This window comes from Strix aluco, chromosome 1, assembly GCF_031877795.1.
Source record: "Strix aluco isolate bStrAlu1 chromosome 1, bStrAlu1.hap1, whole genome shotgun sequence".
In the NCBI taxonomy this organism is placed as follows: domain Eukaryota; kingdom Metazoa; phylum Chordata; class Aves; order Strigiformes; family Strigidae; genus Strix; species Strix aluco.
The window spans coordinates 73,573,186-73,596,083 of NC_133931.1; the positions used below are offsets into that span (position 1 = coordinate 73,573,186).

At 38.1% G+C, this 22,898-nt stretch overlaps 1 protein-coding gene across 10 annotated transcripts in view; it reads right to left on the bottom strand.

Annotated features, from left to right (window-relative positions):
• FHOD3 (formin homology 2 domain containing 3) overlaps positions 1-22,898 on the bottom strand; it is a 414,767-nt gene that overhangs the window by 107,806 nt on the left and 284,063 nt on the right. For 5 of the 10 annotated variants that reach the window (XM_074825132.1, XM_074825119.1, XM_074825109.1 and 2 more), the window contains exons 8-11: positions 20,007-20,101; positions 13,294-13,437; positions 11,192-11,430; positions 9,827-9,913 (exon numbers count right to left, since the gene is read on the bottom strand). In XM_074825132.1, the coding sequence (XP_074681233.1) occupies positions 9,827-9,913; positions 11,192-11,430; positions 13,294-13,437; positions 20,007-20,101 (565 nt within the window). The remainder of the gene's footprint in view (positions 1-9,826; positions 9,914-11,191; positions 11,431-13,293; positions 13,438-20,006; positions 20,102-22,898) is intronic. The other 5 variants (XM_074825180.1, XM_074825169.1, XM_074825159.1 and 2 more) reach the window with 1 other exon arrangement.

Below are 22,898 nucleotides of genomic sequence, written 5' to 3' on the forward strand. Positions count from 1 at the left end.
CGTGTGCTTAAAGAGATGCTCAACACTTGGAAAATCCTCTCTGGACTATCCGCAGAAAATGGATCAGATACAGATGAGAGGAGAGGGGTAAGCTCACAGGTAGGAATCAAGCGTGCTCTTCTTTCAACCAAACCAATAGTGGCAGTTGTTTCTCGGTATTGTTAGAGAACAGATATTCTGTCCATGAAAACAGGTAGTACCTGCTAGCTAAAACCTTCCTAAAAGGTAGAAAAGGAAAAATTCCACTTGAATATTTATTAAAATGGGAAAATACCAACTACAGACAGATGATATTCTTGTAAAGCTAAGAACATCAGATGGATGGATGCGCAAACAGAACAGCAGACAGATTTGTGAATTCACCTGGACTCTTCAGAGTTATGTGTCCATTTTTGTGTGCAATAGAGAAAGGATGATGTGGAAAAGCTCACTTTCCCTCCCACATACACATGCAAATTTGGTGTTAATGCAATAGTAGAATTAAATTAAGAAAAATGACTCATAGAGAGGTTTACAATTAAACTCGGTTGCAAAAGCCCGCATGTTTTTCAGTAGCACAGAGGAGCCTATCCTGTTCAACAGAAGGCAAATATTTATCCTGTGGCAGGGAGAAAGGGCTTCAGCTAATGTTGAAGGATCAGATATATTCATCTAACCTTAAGGCTATTGCTGGATTACTTCAGTTCCACGATAACAGTACCAGATTAGAAGTATTTAAACAAAAGCTTTATAGCAGTGAAAACAAATTTCAAAACAATCACTGTGTTCATTTTTGTCTTTAAAATGGATTACTGCCACAGGCTAACACCCCCACAAAACAAACAAAACCCAAAACCCCCACAAACCTTTATAAAGTGTATCATCAGTCATGGCAACTAACAAGCATCTACTTAGGCACAGGTTTTGCTCAGTTGTTTCAACTAAAGTTTGACATGAAAATATTTATAGCCCCTTAAAATACGTGCACGTTTAAAAAGACTATGAAAGTGTAGTTTATGGATAGAGAACGACTCGGCCATCAAAACGAAATCTAGGCAAAGGCTTCAGAACTAATGCATTATCATTTCTCCTTTTTAAAATAAATAAATTAAAGAAAATAGAAAGAGTGTCGATTGTCCTGCTGATATTAAATAGCTACTCTAAGTTGCAGAGACACAAACACTAAAAAAACACAGACTGATGGAAGGAAATTATAATCAAGGGACTCATCTACAAGTTTAGATGAAGACAGGGGCAAAGTCCGTAAGATGCTAAGTATCATACCTAAGACACACTTAACCTAGTCACAGATAGATGATTTTAAAACTAAGGCATCACTCTGAAGACAGCAACTCTGACTCCACAAGAACTCAAAGCACTAAAAAATGCTCTCCATCTTACTGGCACCTAGAGCTGAACAACATGTACAAGGTTATGTAGTCTCTGTTCTCTCCAGGCTCCCCCCAAACTCCTCCCTTTGCAGAGTCTTTATGAAGGCAGCTTGAAGAAACTCAGGCTTTCTTTGTTCTAGCCTGTAGCCCAGAAATACAAGTTTCTTCACTCCTCCACTCCAAAAAAGCCCCCAAAGATACAGCTAACAGAAAAATCAAAGGCTGTGCTGAAGGAACAAAAAAAAAACAAAGCCAGAAAATAAGCATGAGCACAGAAACAAATTCTGCTCTCCTTGGTATCAAAGGAAATTTTTGAAGTCTAATATATGCTTTAAATCATTTTAATTCAGGAGGAATTTGACCACTAATGTTTGAATATAGAACAATAGAAAAAAGGACAGTCTTGCCATAATTAGGATACCAATGTTTTGGTCTGCACATAAAATGCACATAAAATTTAATTCATGAGATAACAGCACATTACAATATCTCCCTTTTGGTACATGACTCCAAGTTGCGCCTGGCTCATTTAACCTTTACTAAAGTCTTAATAAATATTTCCTTCTTAATTTTTCAAGTTATTAGAAAAGGCCCTAAGTGTACTTCTGAGCTTTTTGTGACCTTTGACAGAATTATACAGAAATTCCCAAGAAACATGAACACCGAACTTCAGTGAAAAAAAGGGCCTTGGAGTTATAAAGTGACACAGAGAAGAAAGGATAGAGGAACTGTAAAGCTATTGGCCATTATTCCCATACTCTGAAACTCACCCTGTGGGCTGTTAATTATTGATGAGGAATTTTCTCTCTCCCTTTCTTTTTGTAATTAAGTCAAGTGCTTTTCAGTTTAGCTTCTTTAAATTACTTTCATTTAAACTTTCACTGCCTTTCAGAGGAACAGCTCATGACTAGGACTACAGGCCACATTCAGTGAAGTAAGACCATTATTAGCCATTCCACAATATTATTCTAAATGAAATACTACAGTTGATCTCACAATTTTTTCTTTCAAGGTTGTTTCCCCCCCCATCCCCTTCAAACCTCTGACCTGTTTTACCGCTTGCACAGCACTTTGAAAGCTACTTCTCTGAAGCCCACTCAGATGACCAAATAGAAAATGAAAAATGTTCCATCAAGGAGAGATCTTTGCAAGTCACAGTGGATGTAATTTTATTTTTCTCTTGCATTTGCTTGTTATTGTCCTCAATTTATGAATGAAATTCCACTTTCATAGGTTAGACAACACAATTCATAGCCAGTTTCCTAAGTCCTTGTAAAACAAACAAATGCTTTGGTACACTTCTGCTACTTCTTTTCTTCTATCCTAGCTGCCAAAACAGATTCAACTAGTCTTTTATATGAAAGCTGAAAGTGCTAATAATTTAAATTCATCATTTATTACTCTGCATAAATATACGGCAAAATACTTTCCTCTTCCATTAAAAACAAAACTAAAGAAACCACCTATTAATGCCCTTGCTATTTCCATTCCACTGCTACGTGTGATAGACCACTGCAGTTGATGAAATTATGTGAAGATGAAAATACATGACATGATATGGATAACAACTTACTTACAAAGCCTCAAAATTTGGCCTTCTGCACATAAGGGAAACTAAGATGTATAATTACAAAGGTCAAAAGGAAAATCATGCTGGGATTTCTGCCCTGAATAAAGGAAATTGTTCAGAAAAAAGTTGAGGAAATGATAAATATTGTGCAGTACATGTACTCACTATGCCTTCATATTGTGCTGTTCTTTATCTTTAGGTTACTGTTATTATCTTATCCCTAAAACATGATCAGTAACAACTTCTCACACCTAAATATACCTAGGTAATGCCTCCACACTTGTTTCATTGCTGTGGTTGGTTTATACAGGACACATCAAAGCAGAGCAAGACAGCAGAATCTTGCTTAAGATATTCGAAAGGCTTTGCAAAGACTTCAAAGTCCCAGCTCTCTGATCATTGAACAGCATTGCTGTTTTTACATCTGTATGAGCAAAGAGGTAAAAAAACAGAATCATGATGTAGAGAGACTCCAGGAGCAATAAATACTGAAACATATACAGAAAGAGAGAAGAAACGGTGTTTTCAGAGCTTGGAACTGCATATTGGTTGACACTTGAAGGTCACTGTTATTGCCCCTTACTTCAAAAGGAGGGATCTGGAAATGGCATTCTGCCAAACTGCTGTGTTTTTTTCCTTCCATCCTATTCTATGTGTAAAAAAACTTTCCTGGCCTCAGAGGATGATGTTTACAAATACTGGGAACACTGTTTAGGTGAACTCTCTAAGGCATGTATAGTCCAGTGCAGGACACTGCCATGGACCTCCAGAGAAACATATTCACATACTGGTTTTGCATTACATTTCCTCAGGTAGTTCACCAAAGCTAAATACACAGTGGAAGAAAAACTTAAAAAAAATAGGCTATGTCATGCTGCGCTTTCATTTGCCATGCAGCTATAACCTCATTTAACTTTCAGTGCTTTCTTTATTCCTCTTGAAATTCAAACAGGGAAAATCTATCATTGCCTTTACAGCAAAGTACAGAGCTGTCAACTGGACTCTGAAAGTATACCAAGTATAAAACATTTCCTTTCAGCAACACCTACAACCAGCAAACAGCACCCCTACTACAAAACCTGACATTTCTGCAGAGGTATTTTAATTCAGATAAAAAGTGCTAGTATCGACCTGAGACAGTAATAGGACCTGTACATGAGACACTTATCAAGCTGTAACTTTTAATTTTTTTATTATTATTACTCATGCATTAGTGGGTCAATCCCTATCTATACATCAATGGAGTCTTTTGTTTATGGTAAGGCTTTGAAAGAAAATTTTTCTTAACCCATCTCATGTCTCTTCCTCTGTCACATACTTTACAGGAGCTTCCAAGATATTCTTACAAAGCGTAAGATCACAAATTTCACATTTTTATCCTCTCTCCTTTCAAATCTGCTTAACTTCACCCTTCAGATAACCCTACCTGCACAAGAGAAATAAACATGGCCTCCCTGTCCCATATCTAAAATAGCAGATCAGATTTTGTATGTTAATGTCAAAGCCTAATAAAGGTCTGATGCCTATGAAGAGATGCTACCTTACCAAGCCTTTTAATTTAATAGATAAATCTTCTTTCCAAAACCACTGCTTTTACATCCCCTTTCCATTTTGCCCATATCAACCAAACTGTGAAAAAAATTAATATCTCCCCCACAACTGATGATATGCCATTCTATTTCAAAGCTTCCCCAAATGCTAGGTAGCTCAGCTCATATATATATATATATATATATATATGTATGTGGTGGTTTAGGTCCTGCTGGGGTCCGAGACCGTGTGGCCGCTGTCCCTCCCCCACAAAGGGAGTGAAATACAAAGCCCCGGGGCTGAGATAAGGAGAGGTTTAATACAACAGTGCAACAGCAACACAACAAACAACAACAATAACAATAACAGTAATAACAATGAACAGAGCAAGGTATGTACCAATACAGCAGTGAGAGCAGAGAGATCGTATAACACACGTGTTCACCAAATCTCCCTCGCTCCCGTGCTTGGGCGCCAGGAGGTGACGACAGCATGGTATTGAATAACCTGGCTAGAGCTTCCCCCCACTGCTGGGGAAACTTAACCCTAACCTGGCTAAACCAGGACAATGTATTAAAGAGATCCTTAGCATATCCACAGATATGTGACTGCGTGTTTATCCTGGAGACGTTTTCTTTGTCTATATTCATGCATCAGTTGTTTTAAATATCCAAAACTAGGAACCAGAGATAAATGTCTAGGAAAAAAAATAAATTTGTTTCCTTCTATTACAGCAATAAAAATAAATTAATTTATTTTCTCTTCTGGACCTTTAATAATCCATATCACAGCCTGAGTCCTGCATTAAATGAGATGTTGAGTCTCCCCACTTTGCTATTTCATACCTATCATACCACTCATCGTATTTATCACAGACAGCAACTCTAAGAGATGTGGAATGCACCCATTCTAAATAAAATAAAATAAACCCCACCCACAACTGTAATCAGCACTTTGATTTATAGCCATAAGTATTTACATAATCAAAACATTTCACATAGTGTAGTGGAAAGTCACCAGAACTTGAAACATCATGACAAAATGAGAATTTTGCCATAGTAAATGCTAGAGAAAAGTGAAAGATTAGTCATGGTTTAGGATGTCTGAAAACATGGAAAATCATAATAAAAAAAAGAAGTCTCAGCTGTATTCTGGACAAACCACCCCTGAAGGCCTGGATCTACATAAAGCAATTTGAATAATCAGTTAATGGGACATAATAGCCAAACTAAGGTCTGTGCTGTTGGTTAGAAACTCACCAGGAATCCACAGTTAAGCAGAAAAAATGCTTAGTGTCGGAGGCTCAGCTGTGTTCATTGTTTTCTGGTAAAACCAAAATAGTGTCATGATCTCCTCCTTCATCTTGGCAATCCCCAAGCATCAGAAACATGTATTTTCTAACAAACAGATCCTTATGACTTCTCAGAACATCTTTCTTTTATTTAGGCAACAATTTTCCAATTTTTTTCTAGGACTGTAAAGGGTGCAAAAGCCCTTGAGCCCAGTGTGCACCGTGCAATGGTGCTGTGTCCAGCTAGTCCAGAAATTTGCAGGAAACTGGAATTCCTTATGCTACTCTCTGCTCAGAGGAACAGTCATAACAGCCTTGCAGGCAGGACACTAACAAAAGCACAGTTCATAACTACATAATTCCCTGTTTGGTCCTCTGCTGTTTTTCCCTTATCAATACAATTCTCCTGAAGGTCAAGTTTCTTCAAATTGAAAAATCTGGAAGCCTCAGGTCAACCTGAACAGTTGGTCTTTCTCACAACTGTTTAGCCCCACAGTCTAAAAAAGATAGCTTGTTAAATCCAGCTTCGGTCCCTGTTTAGGATGCAGGCTCTGCTCTGATGGGTTCTTAAGATGGCAGTCAGCTCTTCTGCTTGTTAGGTTTCAAACACAGGAATACCGACAAGAAAGTCCTAACCAAGGTCTGGTTATCTCTAGATGAAGGTGTATAGTGTTATAGGATCAATCTTAGCAGTGCTTTTGTGATTTTTGATGATACAAACCAAACCAAAACTATGAAAAAGAAGAAGAAAGCAGAGAGTCTAGTAAAGTGAATATCTAATCCTAGCTATTCAGAACTTCATAAACCTCAGTCTTTGATTGTAATTAATTCCACAAAGCTTTGACAGAGCTGTTCACTCAAATGCTGGTAAGAGGTGTCAGTGTAAATCTCATAGAAGCTCCCTTGAATACGTTTGCTAAGTCTGGCTGACACAGCTCTGATGGGGCACCCAGGCAGAAAGACGGGGATGGTCTCTGTGCAGTACTGAAGAAAGGGGAATGCACAGCAAAATGTGAAACACGTTAATTTGAAAAACTGGGAGAAGTACTTGTTTCTGGTTTGTATGTAGAAGGCTCCTGCAGAGCACCTGTTCAGTGCCCAAGACAGCACTGAGAAGTTCTGAACTATCTACCTTCTGTTCCCTCAAAGACACACAATGAGACTGAAAGATAGACAGCAATTTGTTTTTTAATGCTTATATAGCCAGAAATCACTGCATACAATAACAATCAATCTAGTGCAAGTTCCATGCCACTCCTTACATTTTTCCACAACTCTATCCATTGTGTGGTTGGAAAAAGCTAGCTTTACTTTAAAAAGAATAAAAAACAAAACATGGAAGAATTTGCTTAAAAGTCTACCGCTTAAGAAACAGCATACTAGACCACAGATTGAGAGCACTCAATTTGGACCAGGGCAGAAAACCTTAGGAGGTGCTCTCAGCAAAGCATTTGAAATGTCATATTAACAGGACTGAAGTTGCCCCTAGGCTTTTTGGTGCTCTATGCCATCATGGTAAAAGAAAAAAGTTTTGAGCAAAGCAAACTTGCTGGTGGTCAGGACTGGTATTTTAAAGTACACTGCAGCAGCTACATACCCTTAAAACAACCTTCAGCCCTTCTTAGTAGTTGTTATCAACTTCTTTATTTGTTTATTTAGTACAGGCACATTAGGCTGGGTTTCACTCTCCATGAAAACTATTTTAACACAAAGCAGATTTGGGTCTTTATTTGTTTTGAACCACAAGCGAAAAAGCAATACATTTAGTTTGGAATAAGGTTGCCAAATGGATGAAAAAGGCCTGCAAGTTTTCCTTTTGGTTGCCCTTAGCATTTACGGTCAACTTTTCCCAGCTCAAAACCCAAAGTCTGCTCTCAATTAGCCTGGCATAAATCAGAGCAAATCCATTGACTTCAGACAGCTCTTCTGGATATATCCATTGTGAGACAGACAGAATTTGGCCAATATTGTCTTTTTTTTTTTTTTTTTACCGGCACCATGGATTTTTCTCTTTTTGGAAGACTTATCGGTTGACACAAAGCAGATGACTGTGGACAACCTGTTTGATGTGGTAAACAAAAGCAACGTAACTGCCAAACCAGCTGATGGAGTTAGAAAGAAAAGAAACATGAACACTGTGGGAAGGAGAACACTGAGGAAGAACTTGAACATTCTACTGATTTTGGTAGTGAAGTCCAAAAATAACCAAGAATATTGTCCAAAATAAAATTTATTACAGTGTAAGAGTTTGCCTTTAATCTCTAACCATATCCATCAGAAGCAAATCCACCTAACTTGATGGTGCTAATCCATTGTAAAACCAGACATAGACATCTGCAACCACACACAAAGTTTAGTTACCGGCAGAAGCAACACAGTAAGATTAACATTAATATTGCTACATGTTTCCTATTGGTAAAGAAAATGCAGTGAAGGAATAAAGAGACTGAAGCCTATTTTGCAGACTATTTTTCAGAAAATACAGCACTACAAAAAAATGAAGCAAAAGAAGGTCATTTGCACAAGACAGATGGTTGAACAAAAGTTACTTTCAGTTTAGAGAGGTAATAAGTAATTTTTATCCATTTGTACAGATTCCTCTCTACAACATTAACAATGGAAGCAGAAGGGACACAACAAGCATTTCCTTTGACAAAAACAGGTGATACCTGCATCATATTTTAATATATGATTTTAAAATCTCCTTACAAATTGCAGCAAGGCCTAAACTTATGATGCTTTATTAAAATCCCTTAAACCAATAAATATGCCATGTGCTCAAATTTGAAAATTTGATTCCTGTAGGAACAATGCAAAGACAAAAACCTCTCTCCACTTCAGGTTAATTCAAACTTCATAATGCGTAAAAACTTTGTACGAGTCATTCAACTTCACTATTTTTCTGTTTAAATGTTAATGACTGGAAGCTATGAAGCTTTTACTATATTTTTTGGTCCCAGTTTAGCTATCAGGTGTAGAGATACTGTTGCATTCATCTGGTCTATTTCACTGAAAGTTGTGAGACTCACTGAGATATGATAAAGCAGGAAGGCTGGTTTTGCTCTTCCTACCACAACTACAGATTTGGACAGATGATGAGACTGAAAATATGAAGGACAGAATCTGCTTTTCTGAAACACTTGTTTACCAGAAACCCAGGGAGATTTATAGAAGAGCCAACAGTTGACTAGTTTCTTGGTATGGCAACTTTAAAAATTCCATTGAGCTTGGAACTTGCACCTTTGGGTACCTAAACATATTCTGTGGTCTGTAATGTCCAATGGGAAAAAACCCGATTTGCTAGCTACAAGTAATACTCCCTGTCTTTACCTGCTAAGAGGATTGGAGAAAAGGGTGAAAAAAGGGATTTTTATTTAACTAATATGCGAAGTAAAGATCAGTGTTACATACATTCATAACTGAATGCCCTCTTTCCTTACAGAGCCAGGTAAGTTAGAAATTCCAAATGGAGTTAAAGAGCATCTATTTTCCTAGAGAAGATTCCAAGGACAACTGCAACATGAAATTAAATCTGACTGCTTATATGAAGACTTCTTTCCTGGATTTACACTTGAATTATGCTTTAAATTATGTTACTGACGAAGAGGGTGGGGAGCAGAACTGGATAATTTTTTTCAAAAAAGTAGGATAATTATTGAAATTTTGCTATGTTGGTGAAAAAATATTTCAAAGAATTTGCAAAACTAATCTGCCATGTTTCTACTCCCCGATACTAAAAATCAGTTCAAACACAAATTCGTTAGGAGTTACCAAAGGCTGCAAAACAAAGCTAGTAAGCAAACATTCACAGCAAGAAAATACTGATAGAAGTTGCTGTCCTGCATGACTTGTATGTGGTTTTTACAGTAAGAGAATCAGCAATATCTGTAGAGTTGAAGCATCTCCTCATTTCCAATCCAAATCCATCAGTTTAAAAAGTCAATGGTACCTGCTCCACATTCATGGATACAGATTCCCAGTCACATTCGTAAGACATGAAGCAGGGCCCAAGGTCATGCACAAGGCATCCCATGCAGAGCGGCTGAAGCCCCCAGCTGTACTCACACTGAAGATGCTTTAAACCCAGCCTCAAATGCACTGGCATCCTTGTCATCAGCCTGTAAGACCAGGGGGCTCTCAGCAGCCAGCCCACTAAAGACCCGGCCAACAGAAGGTGATGGAAAACAAGAATGAATGTGTTGCCAAATGAAAGAAGAAAAAAAAAGGAAAAAAAAAAAATCCATTATGTGGTATATAACATGCAACTACTGTTTAAATTATCTGGAGTCTTATATTTTCATGTTGCCTGAAGCCATTAAACTTTAGTCATCTCAGTGTGCTTCGCAAGAAGGGCTGCTTTACATGTAATGTAGGATTTTAAGGCTCTAAATTCACACCCAGTGCTAACCAACAGAAACCCCCAAAGAACTTCCCAAATGTTATAATCCACGCAAGATATGCTCTTCATGGAGCATACTTCCATTTTGCAAATTGCACTTTCAGCCACAGGATGACAGTGTCCAGCTATAGCTATCTGCAGCATATGTATCTTTACCTGAGCTACTCAGCCAGATTCCCTTTATAGTCAACAGAGAGAAACAGCCAGTTTCAGAGCATGACTCATCTTCGTTGAAATTTCAGGCATGTAGAATACGTTAGATAACTGAAGGCCTACCAGTGCTTGCTGCACTCCACTGACATCAAAGGGAGGCAAGCAGATCAGGCATCTAACTCAGGCAAAATTAATTCCAGCCTCCTTGTCCAGTAGTCAGACATGCTGAGGATCTGCAGCTCCCTTTTTTCCTAAGCATGCACTGTCCAGGCCAACCCTTATGAGACTGGCAACGCCACTAGCTTCGACTGACTCCAGTGTTGCAGACTACTGCTCAGCTAGTCATTACTGTCTCTCTTTCACTAATTATAAAACATTAGATATATTCACTATTACAGTGTAGCCTCAAAGGAAAATATTTATGCTGGAATGCTGATTGCAAAGGGGAAAAAAATAATTAACTGTAACATATACAGGACAAATACCTCTGCATTAATGCAACTATGCCCTTGTTACAATCTTCTATTATGTGGGTATATTGAATATAAAATCTGTCAATGGATGAAATTAAACTTGGTTAGTTCCCATATCAAATGCTCTACCTCATGTGGTTTGGGTCCATTTACTTAGAGTAGATGGTGCCAAGGACCTTAGCCATGTAGATAAGTCACCTACAAATCCATTTCTTTTCATTGTTGTTGTTGGGTTTTTTTTTTGTTTGTTTGTTTTAACTTTAAATATGCTTTTTTTTTTTTCCTTATTTAATTCAATGGAAAAAGGGAGATAAAGAAAAGCCTGTCAGATTAATAAAGTGCAATGAACATAATGGAAAGTAATAAGGGGAAAAGAAAGGAGTATTCCCCAGCTCATGCACTTACCTTTCACTGAGATCCTCAAGACGCTGTCCATGGCCTAGCACGAAGCTAGGATTTGACTGACTGCATGGACTTGCAGGGGCTGATAAAGTGCTTTTGACATTCTGTACCGAGTGCCTGCGGCTCCGTCGGCGCTCTAACCCCCTTCGCTCACTAGCACCAAGACTGGCCCTTCTCCGGTCCTTGCGCCCGCTGGGAGGGGGGTCAACACTCTCATCTCCATCCTCATGTCTCAGTGTCACCTGTGAAAGAAAGGAAGAAAGGTGAGGCTGCTGACACGGTTTCTTTAGGTACCACAGGTCTTCACACCTAGGTTTTAAAAATCAACTGATCTCAGTATGATTAACTCCTATTAGAGAGTATTTTAGAATAGTACCATCATTTCTTCCCAGCCAAGGAAGAGGTAAGCAGGTGTATATGTAACTGCATTTCTGTTGAAAAATATCTATTTTGACAGATCTCCCTGCAAAGTAAACAAAGGGGAAAAAAATAACAAACAAAACTATTTCTGTGAACTGATACCACAAGGGATTAAAAGAAAAAACACAGACCACACATCTCCTCTAAGCCTCCCAACTTTTAGGTTAGCATAATTACTTCCATGTATGCCTTTCAGGGAAAAATTCAGTATTTCCTGCCAGTTCAGAAGCACTGTCAATACAGAGGAACATATGTACAGTATCAGAAAAGAGTGATGCTGAGAATATCATGGCCACAGTTTGACAGAAACTTCTGACACATGTTGGGAGCTCATCAGTTGGAAATAGTAGAGAAGTAAAATATGGGTGCAACACCTAGTGTCTTGAACTACAGCATGTCAATGACATGCCAATATGACATACCTCTAACAGAAACAAAGCAAGTGCTACCTTAGGGTATGTGAGGAGAGATATCACTGGCAGAAACCACAAAGTTACTGGTGGATCTCATCTGAAATGCAGCATAACATGTAAGTAATTGTTACATGAGAAAGATCCTTTCATATAGGCAGAGGTACAGAAGAAGGTGATGTGGGTAATCTATTTCAGTGGGGAAGAAGAGATTTTTCAGATAAAGAACGTTGGCAGAAAAAAGAAAGAACGCACATGGGCATGTCTAAATTTAGCCTGGTCATCAAGAGAAAGCTGGTACCCAACTAAACCAACTGCTAATTTTGCAATCAAGCCTTTCAGTAGTCACAGCATGCACAAACCCCCCTGCTTTTACAATTAATGGCCATCTTTTAAAAAGGATTTTATGAGCTGATGCCTCTGACAGTAGGAAAAGAAAGAACATGGAGCCCTCTCATTCTCATGCTCCTATTTTGGCCTGACTCTTTTTGCAAACTGCTGTATATAAAACTTAATTCTGTTAACGTTAGTGAAGTGACATGGGTGTAGAGTTGATGAAGAAAATGAAGAATCAAATCTACCAAGTCCTTCACTGGACTTAGAGATAAAGTCATTTAACTTCATCACACCAGAACATGAATTCACATTTATATACATTAACTTAAGCTTAAACCTCCCCACTCCAGCACTTCCCACAGTCTGAAAAGAGGCTAATTAGTAAGAAACTGGATATCCTACCCTTACATATAAATACTTGAGAAGTAGTTATTTTATACCTAGGTGAACGTGGAGTCACTCACTACTCCATTGCTGCAAACTGTATAGGATCTGGTCCAGTGTAAACTCGTAAACAAGGACTTGCTGGGTATTCAGCTCCAGAACAAGTGGTATTTGTGAAGCTGAGCTCAGCCGAACCTTTTTCACGAGCTGAATACTTTTGCATGTGGAAAGAACTTCTACTTACTTCAGGATGTGTAACTAGCAGTCTGAGAAAGTTTTAACTGCAGGCAGAACTGCCTCTAAGGAGGCTAGTAAATGTGCTGGTTTGCCTTGGAGTATGCTCCAGCTTTAGTATGAAATGCATTTGCATTAAACGCAGCCATGTACCATAGCAGGTCACATATATGAATGTGTATATTACTTCTAGCAACCACATGTTTTTCTTTTAAAATAAAATAGATAACCAAATCTCACCTAGGTTACATTTCACCCCTCCTCTCAGCTTTGAAGTTTGCACAAGCTGTAAGATGCATAAAACAGGGCATGTTATGTTACCTCATAAATGTTAAATTGCTCAACTAAGTCCAAGTCTGTTCCTTTCTTGTTCAAGTGTCTCTGTGAAATAGCTTCAATGCCTAGCTCTTCCAGACAGTCCACCACATCGTAGAAAGAGTCTTGATCTGGCAACCCCGACAGCGTCTAAGAATCAAAGGAAAAACATTTAAATCTGTTTGTTTTGAAAAGAATTAGACAAAGGTTTTTAAAAGCGGGTGGCAAGTGGTGCTATGTATGATTCCAATAAAGTAAAACCCATGATGTGGGATTAGAGACACCGCTAGAAAATAAAAAACAAGTGGCACAGCTTTTAACAAACAACTCTGTGCACTGTGTAGAAAAATGAATAATTGGCAAAACAAATCAATGTTTTTATTTCATACAAAAAAGTATGGAAAATGTGGGTCTTTAAAATACACAGTTGGATTCTTCCTGGCTTCATTCAAGTACAGAGAATGTTAAAGCATCAGACACAGGGATAAAAGCAAAGAGAGAGAAAAAAATGGTTTAGCTAAAGACAGTGAAGCTGATTTCCTACTGATTCCTGTAAGTTTGGCCTTAAGAAGAAAAAGGCCAATGCACAGCTGTGTGATGTCAGGACAGCAGGAAATATCCTGCACCATGTGCCTACTGTCCTCCACACCTGCAGCAAAGGTCATCCTCCCAGTGTACAAATTGTTTTATATTACAGAGATATTGACTCCTCTCCTCCCTTCTTCCCTTTCAACTTGAGAAGTCTTATTAAAGGTACACTGACTCCTTAACTCCTATAAAATGTTAAAAGAGTCACTAATTACTCATTAAGAGGTAAGTTGTTACCAGTGTCACCGGAGAGGAGCTTTTGTACACTAGAAAATACAGAATGCCAAAAATAATAGCTACTGAAAATGAACCATTTGAGTTTAGAGCTTTCTATGGCACCTGCTCTATGTTCAAGAGAGAGCACTTTTCTTACCATAGACATTTCCCATTTTTTTTGTGAATTCAGAAAACTGAGAAAAGGAAGGTGGTCTTCTGCAGTATTCCATGTATACCATAGTATGCCACTGCAGTGTATGTAACAAGACGGACTGAACCAAGCCACTCAGCTTTACTGCAGAGTGATACATGGGAAGAGGACGTGGGCATTGGACAACTTTGCTCAGAGCACAAATGAACTCCACCCACCAAAGTCCTGCAGGCATTTACAAAGACTGCTCTTCTGATTTGCCACTGATTTCTACTCAGCTTGTGCTGATTTTTTACTGCTCCGTATGAATGATGCAGAAAAATGAGTGCAACCCTGCACATGTTGAGCAGAAACTACTGAAACATACTCTGCAACCTACTTGCAGATCCACATACAGCTCATTGCAAGAATCAGTCTATACAGGGCCATTTACGCAAAATACATGAGAGTGCAGACTGGAAGCAACATAATTATTCTGGATTAACTCACTAGAGAGATGTTTACACTGAAGTAGTTTCCTCTCTCGTATTTAATTAGCTAAGTAACTTGTCTATACTCCCAGTAGATGAGAGAAAGAGCAAGAGCTAGAGACAGCACACACAAAAACCAGGCCCTCTCCAGAAAGAGTTTCATCTTTTCATGCCTGGGATGGTATGAATTGTGCTCTGAGAATACTGGTTTTCTGAAGCCCGGCTTTTCCAAATGGCTCTGAGCAGCAGAGTGCAGAAGAAAGCAGCCACACCAACAAGCTTTACATTCAGAAAAATTGGTCAAAATTACATGACTAACAAGAGAGAGGAGTAGACAGGTGACATATGCTGCCCTGCTAAAGCACCTCTTTCCTGTGAAATGAGGCACTGGAAAATGTGCATCAACAAGGTACTTCTTAATTTAATTTTAATTATTTTTGAACTAAACACCGCACAGCAAGATTTTATTCTTCAGTCATTACAGGACTATTGTCTGATGTCTGGTGAGGCCCAGGCAACAGGAATGCTTAGCACAAACACCAATGAAGTGTTAGGGTTTTACATTCAGCGTTGCATGTTCAAGCTTTAATTAAGAATTTGTCTCTGTCCAGGACAGTATTTAAGCCTCTGTTTAAAACCCACTGAAGACCATGAAACTAAATTTTCCTGAACAGTGCTGAAAATAGATACCATGTACATTTTGTTTCTTCCTAAACTGACACCAAGCATTGAGTAAGAATCTGAGGATTCAGCAAATGAAGTTATCACACTGTAAATTCAGTGGAGCTTTAATATGGATATGGAAATGCTGTAACAGAAAATAAGGTTCAACTATCAGGCTTTCTCTTGCTTGTGAAAGAAGTAGACAGCAACTATGCTGACCTGAGTGTCTTCATGCGCAGTAAGATGTGATGTCTTATGTGCTGAAGGGTGTACAAAGAGTCAGATCTTCTGCACAGATCATTCTGCACAGAGCATTTACTTCTTAAAATATCAGGGAATGGCATTAATGCTGATTCGCAGATCACTCACCTTCAAGTATAGCTTTTTTTAAAATCTGAGCAAAGGCAGGCGGTAGACAGGGAAAACAGCACCATAAGGTAGTATTTACTGGCAACAACTGCTTTTGTCAGCAGTCTTTTATTGGTTAATATAATTTTAAATCATGCAGCAGTGGAAATCCAATTTTCACTGCATGCTACTGGCTAGAACTGGGCAATTGAACTCCCAAGTATAGAAATCAAATATTTTTCCTTTGCATGGTTTGTCATTAAACTTACAGATCTATTTTCAGAGCCTAATGCATATCAAATTCAATTTCTAACATTATAAAATGGGATATAAAAGGGCACCACTGGTGTCACAACAAGGTCAGTTCAGTCTAGCACAAGAGAAAGATTTTTGCAGTATCTAAACACAAAGGACATGAAGTGCTTGCATAAAGGGCTGATTAATTCTGGCTTGTGATATTAGAAAACAAGAGTGGAGTCCCATTTTCCTGTTGGTTTTATAAAGGAAACAAAAGCTGCAAACAGCAGAGCAGAGGTCATAAATTGGGCAGGTCCTTCCAAGGTCCTTGCTCCTTCCTGAGTACCTGGTTATGTTCAAAATGATACTCCAGTATCAAAATACACATACAAGTCACAAATAGTTCCTCCTGCTCTGAAAACTGAACTTTACAAAATGAAAACCTGTCTAGAGAATTAAAATTTAGCCACTTGGAGACCGTGTTTAAAACGTACTCTGTGGTTTGCTTCCCGACTTTTGTTATGGTCTCACTAGCTTAGACCAAAACTGGTACTTCAAATCTGAAACTCTTCAGAACTCACGTGTACAAAGAAGCATGAATCTGAATGTCAGGACTCACTCCTGTGCCTCTATCCAGTTTTGGTTTGAGGAAACATCCCTGAATTAAGATTTTTATTTGTCTGCTGTGTGATTTTCCAAGTTGCTTTCCCAAACCCTTGTAGTAAAGCCTGTGCACCTTTGAGTTCTTCCCTCTCAAGCAGCTGCTTCTGGAATGGTGAACTAAATTAAAACCAAAACCCCAGCCTAAGAATTTTGAGCCTGATGTACCTTCTTAACAACATTTTTACCAAAGCCTAAACAATACCTTTCACCTACCACTAAATGTAACAGTCCCAATAGAAAGGCAAGAAAAATAATGAAGTTGTATTGGGGGTAAAAAAAAATAATTTATGGGCCAAATGTTTTCCTAGATGATAAAACCTATTAGACAACATACTCAACTGGTAATAGCACAATATTCTTATCATTATATATCCTCAGTTACGTTTCCAAACAAAACCTGACATAAATTATTGCTAGGCTACACCTGGCTTCAGACTGAAAGGCTCACTCTATTTGCAGTTTTTAAAATGAATAGCCCTAGCTAGTAAAACTAATAAGTATGGTGCCTTTTATAATTTATAAAACAACCACAGTATAAAGCTGTGGTGCAGAGAGGACACCAAGTCCATTTGGTGTGCAATGCTTTATGTGCAAGACCAAGTGATACAAGAGTACTGCTCTGGTTACTAAACATCCAACAGTCTGAGCCTCACTAGAGGGCCCGTGTAGTATGTAGAGAGACATTAGCTAAACCTGATGTGCTATGGTGAAAAGCGCTACACGGTAAATAAACACACTTAAAAGTATCAGCCAAGTTTTCAATTGATTTGGGATAGGAAGAAGCCTCTCTCATGTATTTATTTTCCCAGGAACCACAACTTCTAAAACATCTGGTATGGCCAGTGTCAGACATAGGACATAAGATGATCACTGTTCCACTGTTGCAGTTGCGATGTTCTTAAGGCAGGTCATCGAAAACTGATGTGCCAGCTGCTGTATTAACAGCACACTGGCCTGATACAGCAAATTTTCAACTACAGCTGATGGACCACTGTTGGGTGCTACTCTAAGCTCCCACTAGTAACCACTGGCCTGGAAGCTGGTGCTTAAATTCTAGTTTTCTACTGGACCTGCTAAAAACATTCAGTGCTTAATCTGACTATACTGAAAGATATTAATTTTTATGTATTTTGTAATTATTTTATCTATTTTTAAAAATGTATTTTATGATATGAGAAAACAAGCAATCTTAAATACAGGTAAAAAGAAAATCAACAGTAATCTTACAACTACAAAGCTTCCAGTGTAATCTCAATAATGAAGAGGGTTTATAGTGGTTAAATAGAAAGTGAATTGAATGCAACACAGAAATTTCCTTCTGCATTTGATAAGCAGTTTTGTTCTTTTTTATACAAAGGAAACGTAAAGACTTTAATCTATCCAGACTTCAGTAATAAAAATGAAGAAAGTAGAGATTAGAATAAGATCTTACAGATCATAGGAACTAATCAAAGGAAGATAACAAAGGTTATACTGGAACTATACATAACCAGAAGTATCTGCATTGGGATCAGTCTCATTTAAGAGATTCATTAATGCTTAAATGCCCCCAAATTAAGAGAGGGTTAATGAAATGTTAGCATAAGTACATTGATTAAGCATCAACAAAAGAGAGGGAGAGGATAAAAGGCAGCAATTCTTATGTCTGGGCAGATGTGTTTTCTGCTCTTGAGCTGGAAGGAAAACAGTCTGCAAATATATGCATGGAGAAAGAAAAAGGAGTAGAAGTATGCTTCCTTAAGACAAATCCCTCATGAGGACTCTGCCTGCACTGAAAACTTTGACATTTCCTTGTCTAGAGAAGCTGAAACCATCTGAGCCTTCTTTGTATTCTCTGTGGGGGAAAAAAATTACAACTGTAACATGCTGCTTGCTGTTTTCTCTATAATCATGAAAAAAATCCCATTAAAAACATCATAAAGCTGTCCATAAGCCAGATCATAATTATAAGTGTGGCGTTGTGGGATTCCTCTCTTCCTTGATCTTCATAATGGCTTTACTCCTTTGACTGCGAGATGTTTTCTTTTTGTGTGTTTTTAAAGAACTACCTCCTCCTAAAAATAGCTTTAAATGTAATGAAAAACTCAGACTAAAGGAATCAACTATAGAATAATAAAAGAGCCAACGCAGAACAAAATTTTTGAACAAGTCATACACCAGGTAGATTACAACTGCACAAATGATGAAGAGAATTATCTCAGAAAGAGGAACTGGTACACTAAACAAGGTATAAAAGGGAGATATTAAAAAATAGTCACCTTGGCTTTCATAGCAGCTACAGACAGAAGCATATAAAGCTGGTGATGCCTTTCAGAAAGAGTACCTCAGTGAAATAATGTGGTCTTTTAAAGTCAAGAGGACCCTTACTATCATGTAAGGCTCTAAGTAAAAGTACTGGAACATCAGTGATGTCACCAGGAGAGGTTAGTCCCTCTCAGGGATCTTTGCTGGACAATATCTGCCATTAAGAAATCATTTTATCAGAAAACCATCAAAGCAACCCATAGCTCCAACCATGTAGCCATAAGCACAATAAGCTGGCAGCTTGATTTATGACCTCCACTGACAAACTCAGGATCTTTAAATGAATATAATGGATAATAATAATATTCCATAATACTCAGGCCTATTAAATATAATCATAAAACACATGGTTATTTTAATCTGGTAGGGTGTTGATTTTCTGTGCTCATTAAAAAATCCATTTTTAATTTTAGTCATCCTACGATTTGTTTAGGACTAGACGCTAAGTTTTAAGGAATTTACACTAATAAATTTCTAACTTTTACGGGCCTTTCACCTTCTCCCTCCTCATGGCATAAGTGAGTACTTTGGAAAACATTTGATTTTACTGCAGAACTACTACTTGTAATACAGGACACCAGAAAATAGAAGGAGAGAAGAAAAAATGTAACCTCATCTTTTTAAGCAGAAACACTCTTACTAGCACTCAGACCTGTTAAATTCATCATATTTAGCTTGAAGTAAAAAAAAAATTAAATGATCTGAACTAGAAAATTGTGCACAATGCAAGCCTTTATGAGCATGTGATCTTTTCACCAGCACTTGCTTTCTTTCCCTCCTTGGATAATGTGTTGAGTTAGTTTGCTGAGTTTTGTTTTGCACTGCGTTGTCAGCATTGGGAGAGGAGCCATGTCATAACACATTTCCGCACAGCATCTAGCAAAATAGCAATTCTGCTCCCAGCTGCTGCCTCGGGTGACTGCAACACAAGTAACAAGAGTGTGCTGATTGATTACAGCTGGTCCTGCAACTTCTCCAGGACAGGTCTCCTTTGTCATATATTCTTAACAGGGAAGACCATTATACAGTTGAAAATACTAACATTATCTCCACCACTTATGTTAACAAAGTAAACAAACCTTGTTAACCAAGGTCATTGCATAAACCAGTAGTTCGGTATCAACCCCATCCTTCTCCTCCAAGATCTCCATGACGTTGGACCACAGCTTGGCTCCTAGAGGAAAAGCAGAAACCATTGGTGACAGTGATCAAAATCTGTTGCATCAACATTTATCCAAGAAGCAGCACAAGTTGGAATATGTGGTCATGGTGAAAAATCAAGCTGAAAGATCCAGCTTCCTCTTCAATCTCCCTTGCTTCACAGAAAGTGAAGGTAAGGCAGATAGTGAAAGCCACAGCTCATCCTAAAAACATATGCTAGGTGGACTTCCCCCCCAAAGTACCAATTTCTCCCCCTTGATGATGAAAGAAGCTTTGTTAGCCCAGTTTCATTGTCACTGAACTATTAAAAATCAGATGGGAGGAATTTTACCCCACCTATCACAGGTTCACACAGGCTTAGATAAATCTTCAACAAAAACCTATATGCTATGTTTTCAGTGTGCTTGTTGCTCACATTCCTAATGCTATTACTGAGTTACACTGCATTAAGTAAGTCCTGTTAACAAAACAATGCGGCAGAGAAACACAGTTTTCTCAAATTACAGACTGTGTGTCTTGGAGAAAAGAAATGATCAATGAGGGGAAAAGATTTTCGCTGTGGTTCTTACACAAATTATTTTAATAAGAATCCCCTCTACAAAACCTTCAGATAAGTTTCTCTCATTTTTCCACTAAATAAGGTCAAAATTTGTGCTTCCAGTTATAACGTACTTGCTTGATTTGCATTTGCATCGTTATCTGATGCCTAAACCCAAGTGGCTTAATGAGTTATTATTTTGCCAAAAACATCAGACAGGAAATGCCAGCCAGACACAAGATAACCTCTTGTGGGGAAGGTACCTTGTAAAACCATCCTATTTCATTTGGCTAAAAGGCAAGATGGTTGCACCTACTAAAGAAAAAACCCACATAACTATCTAGGAAGGTGAAGTAAATAATGAAAGACTATAATTCAGTGTTTTGTCTGCAGTACAGTTAAAGGTGAGGAGGACAAAGCAGAAAGCTACCCCTAACTTAGAGATACTCCATTCAACTACATAAGCATAACTGTGAGAGTCTTCTTTGAATTTCAGACGAAAACATGCACTGTATTCCAACAGCCCACATCCCCTAAACAGTACAGGGAAACAACACTATAGGGATGACGATAGTTTGAGTATAAGCAGGCAGTAAAATGCAAATGTTTCATCACAACCACCTGTTGCCGACTGATCAGTGACCCCGAGGTTAAAACTCTGCATTACTCTCACAATGGTAACAGTTCTTGTTTATTCATGCTGATATTAAACCTATATCCTGCTACACAGACATAAAATCTCTGCTAGCCAAGGATCCCTGTTTTCAAGGCAATGGCAGTGTACTGTGTGGAAAAACCTGTCTGTTAATGAATGCACAGACAACAATATTTCTCCTGTTTTCTCTTTTCCTCTTTTTGGACAGTCTCTGATCTTTACTACTGAATAATAAATCAGAGCTTCCTTATCTCGAGCAAAATCAAAGGAGGGGGAAATTCACTCTCAGCTCTCCAGATGTATTTAGGCACATTACTAATTAAATACTAATTCAAATACACAGCTGTAATGAAAATACACTAGACACCTCTCTACCAGATTCTCTATATTACCAGACATTTTGTGCAGTACATGTTCAAAAGACATGTGGAACAAATTCACTTAGCTCACAAATGATATATGATCAACAGGAATGATATCCTCACTACAAAAATGTCTTCCTGTGGTTTCCAGTGAAAAATAAAAATGGAAGAAAATAAGAAAGAGAAACAATATGGGGAAACTATGCAAGTATGTTATAAATCAGTATGCTGATTTATAACAGTGCCATTTGGAAAAATGAGTTGACAACAACATAAAAAAATAATTATTTAATCCATTGCATTATTCAGTGAGAGTTCTTCTAGGGAAACATGCCTTTATTTTGCAGGCAGGTTTTATTCTTATTGGAACAATCCTGCTTTGTTTTTTAAAGTCAGCATCCTGGTGTTTGATTTTTTTGCCTCAATGTCTTGATACTTCTCCATTATCATAAAAGAATATTTTTAGGATCACCTCGCTGTTTTCCTGCAAGGATGATATATAATTTTCTTCTACCCATGCTCCTTCTCTATTTCAGAATACAGTCTTCTAAAATTGCTAATCAAGCACACTTACTAATAAGGCAGCCCTGTAACAGCTCATCCATCTTTCAAAAGCTTTAATTAACATGCTACTAAACTTAGGCATTTTCTAAAATCTAGTCTTAAATTTGAAATTCATCTATTCCCTACCTAAAATCAAGAGGAAGCAGTACTGTCAACGACTTTGATAGAGCTACTCCAATTTGTACCAGATTAAACTTCTCTTTTCAAATGTTGTTTTCTTCCTTATGATCTCAGGCTGAACAGCCAAGGAGTGAACATGGAAATAGCCATAAGGCTGTCTCTACCAGCCTGGGGACAAGGCAGTTCTGGTGTGGAAGTTGCACCATGAACTTACTGCATTACTATACTCGGGTCAATATTCCTTGCTAATATATAATGAGAGCCTACAGTTTCCAGCCTGTGATCCAGACAGCTTGGGATATGGGAAGATCTGGAGCAGGTGTTTGTTCTCATCCACTCTCATGCCCTGAGCTTGGATTTCCAAATCTGTTGTTCCTGGAGAGTCACCACATAAAGATGAGATGAGCCTACATGAAAAAAATTAATTTTCAAGGCAATATTTTGTAATGATAGGATGATAGTGAAAAAATTCCTCCTTTCAAGCTGCATAGAAAAACTTTGTGAAAGATACCTTGGAAAATCATACACTAAAAAAATTGTTGACTTTTCTGAACTCATTGGCTGCTGTAGT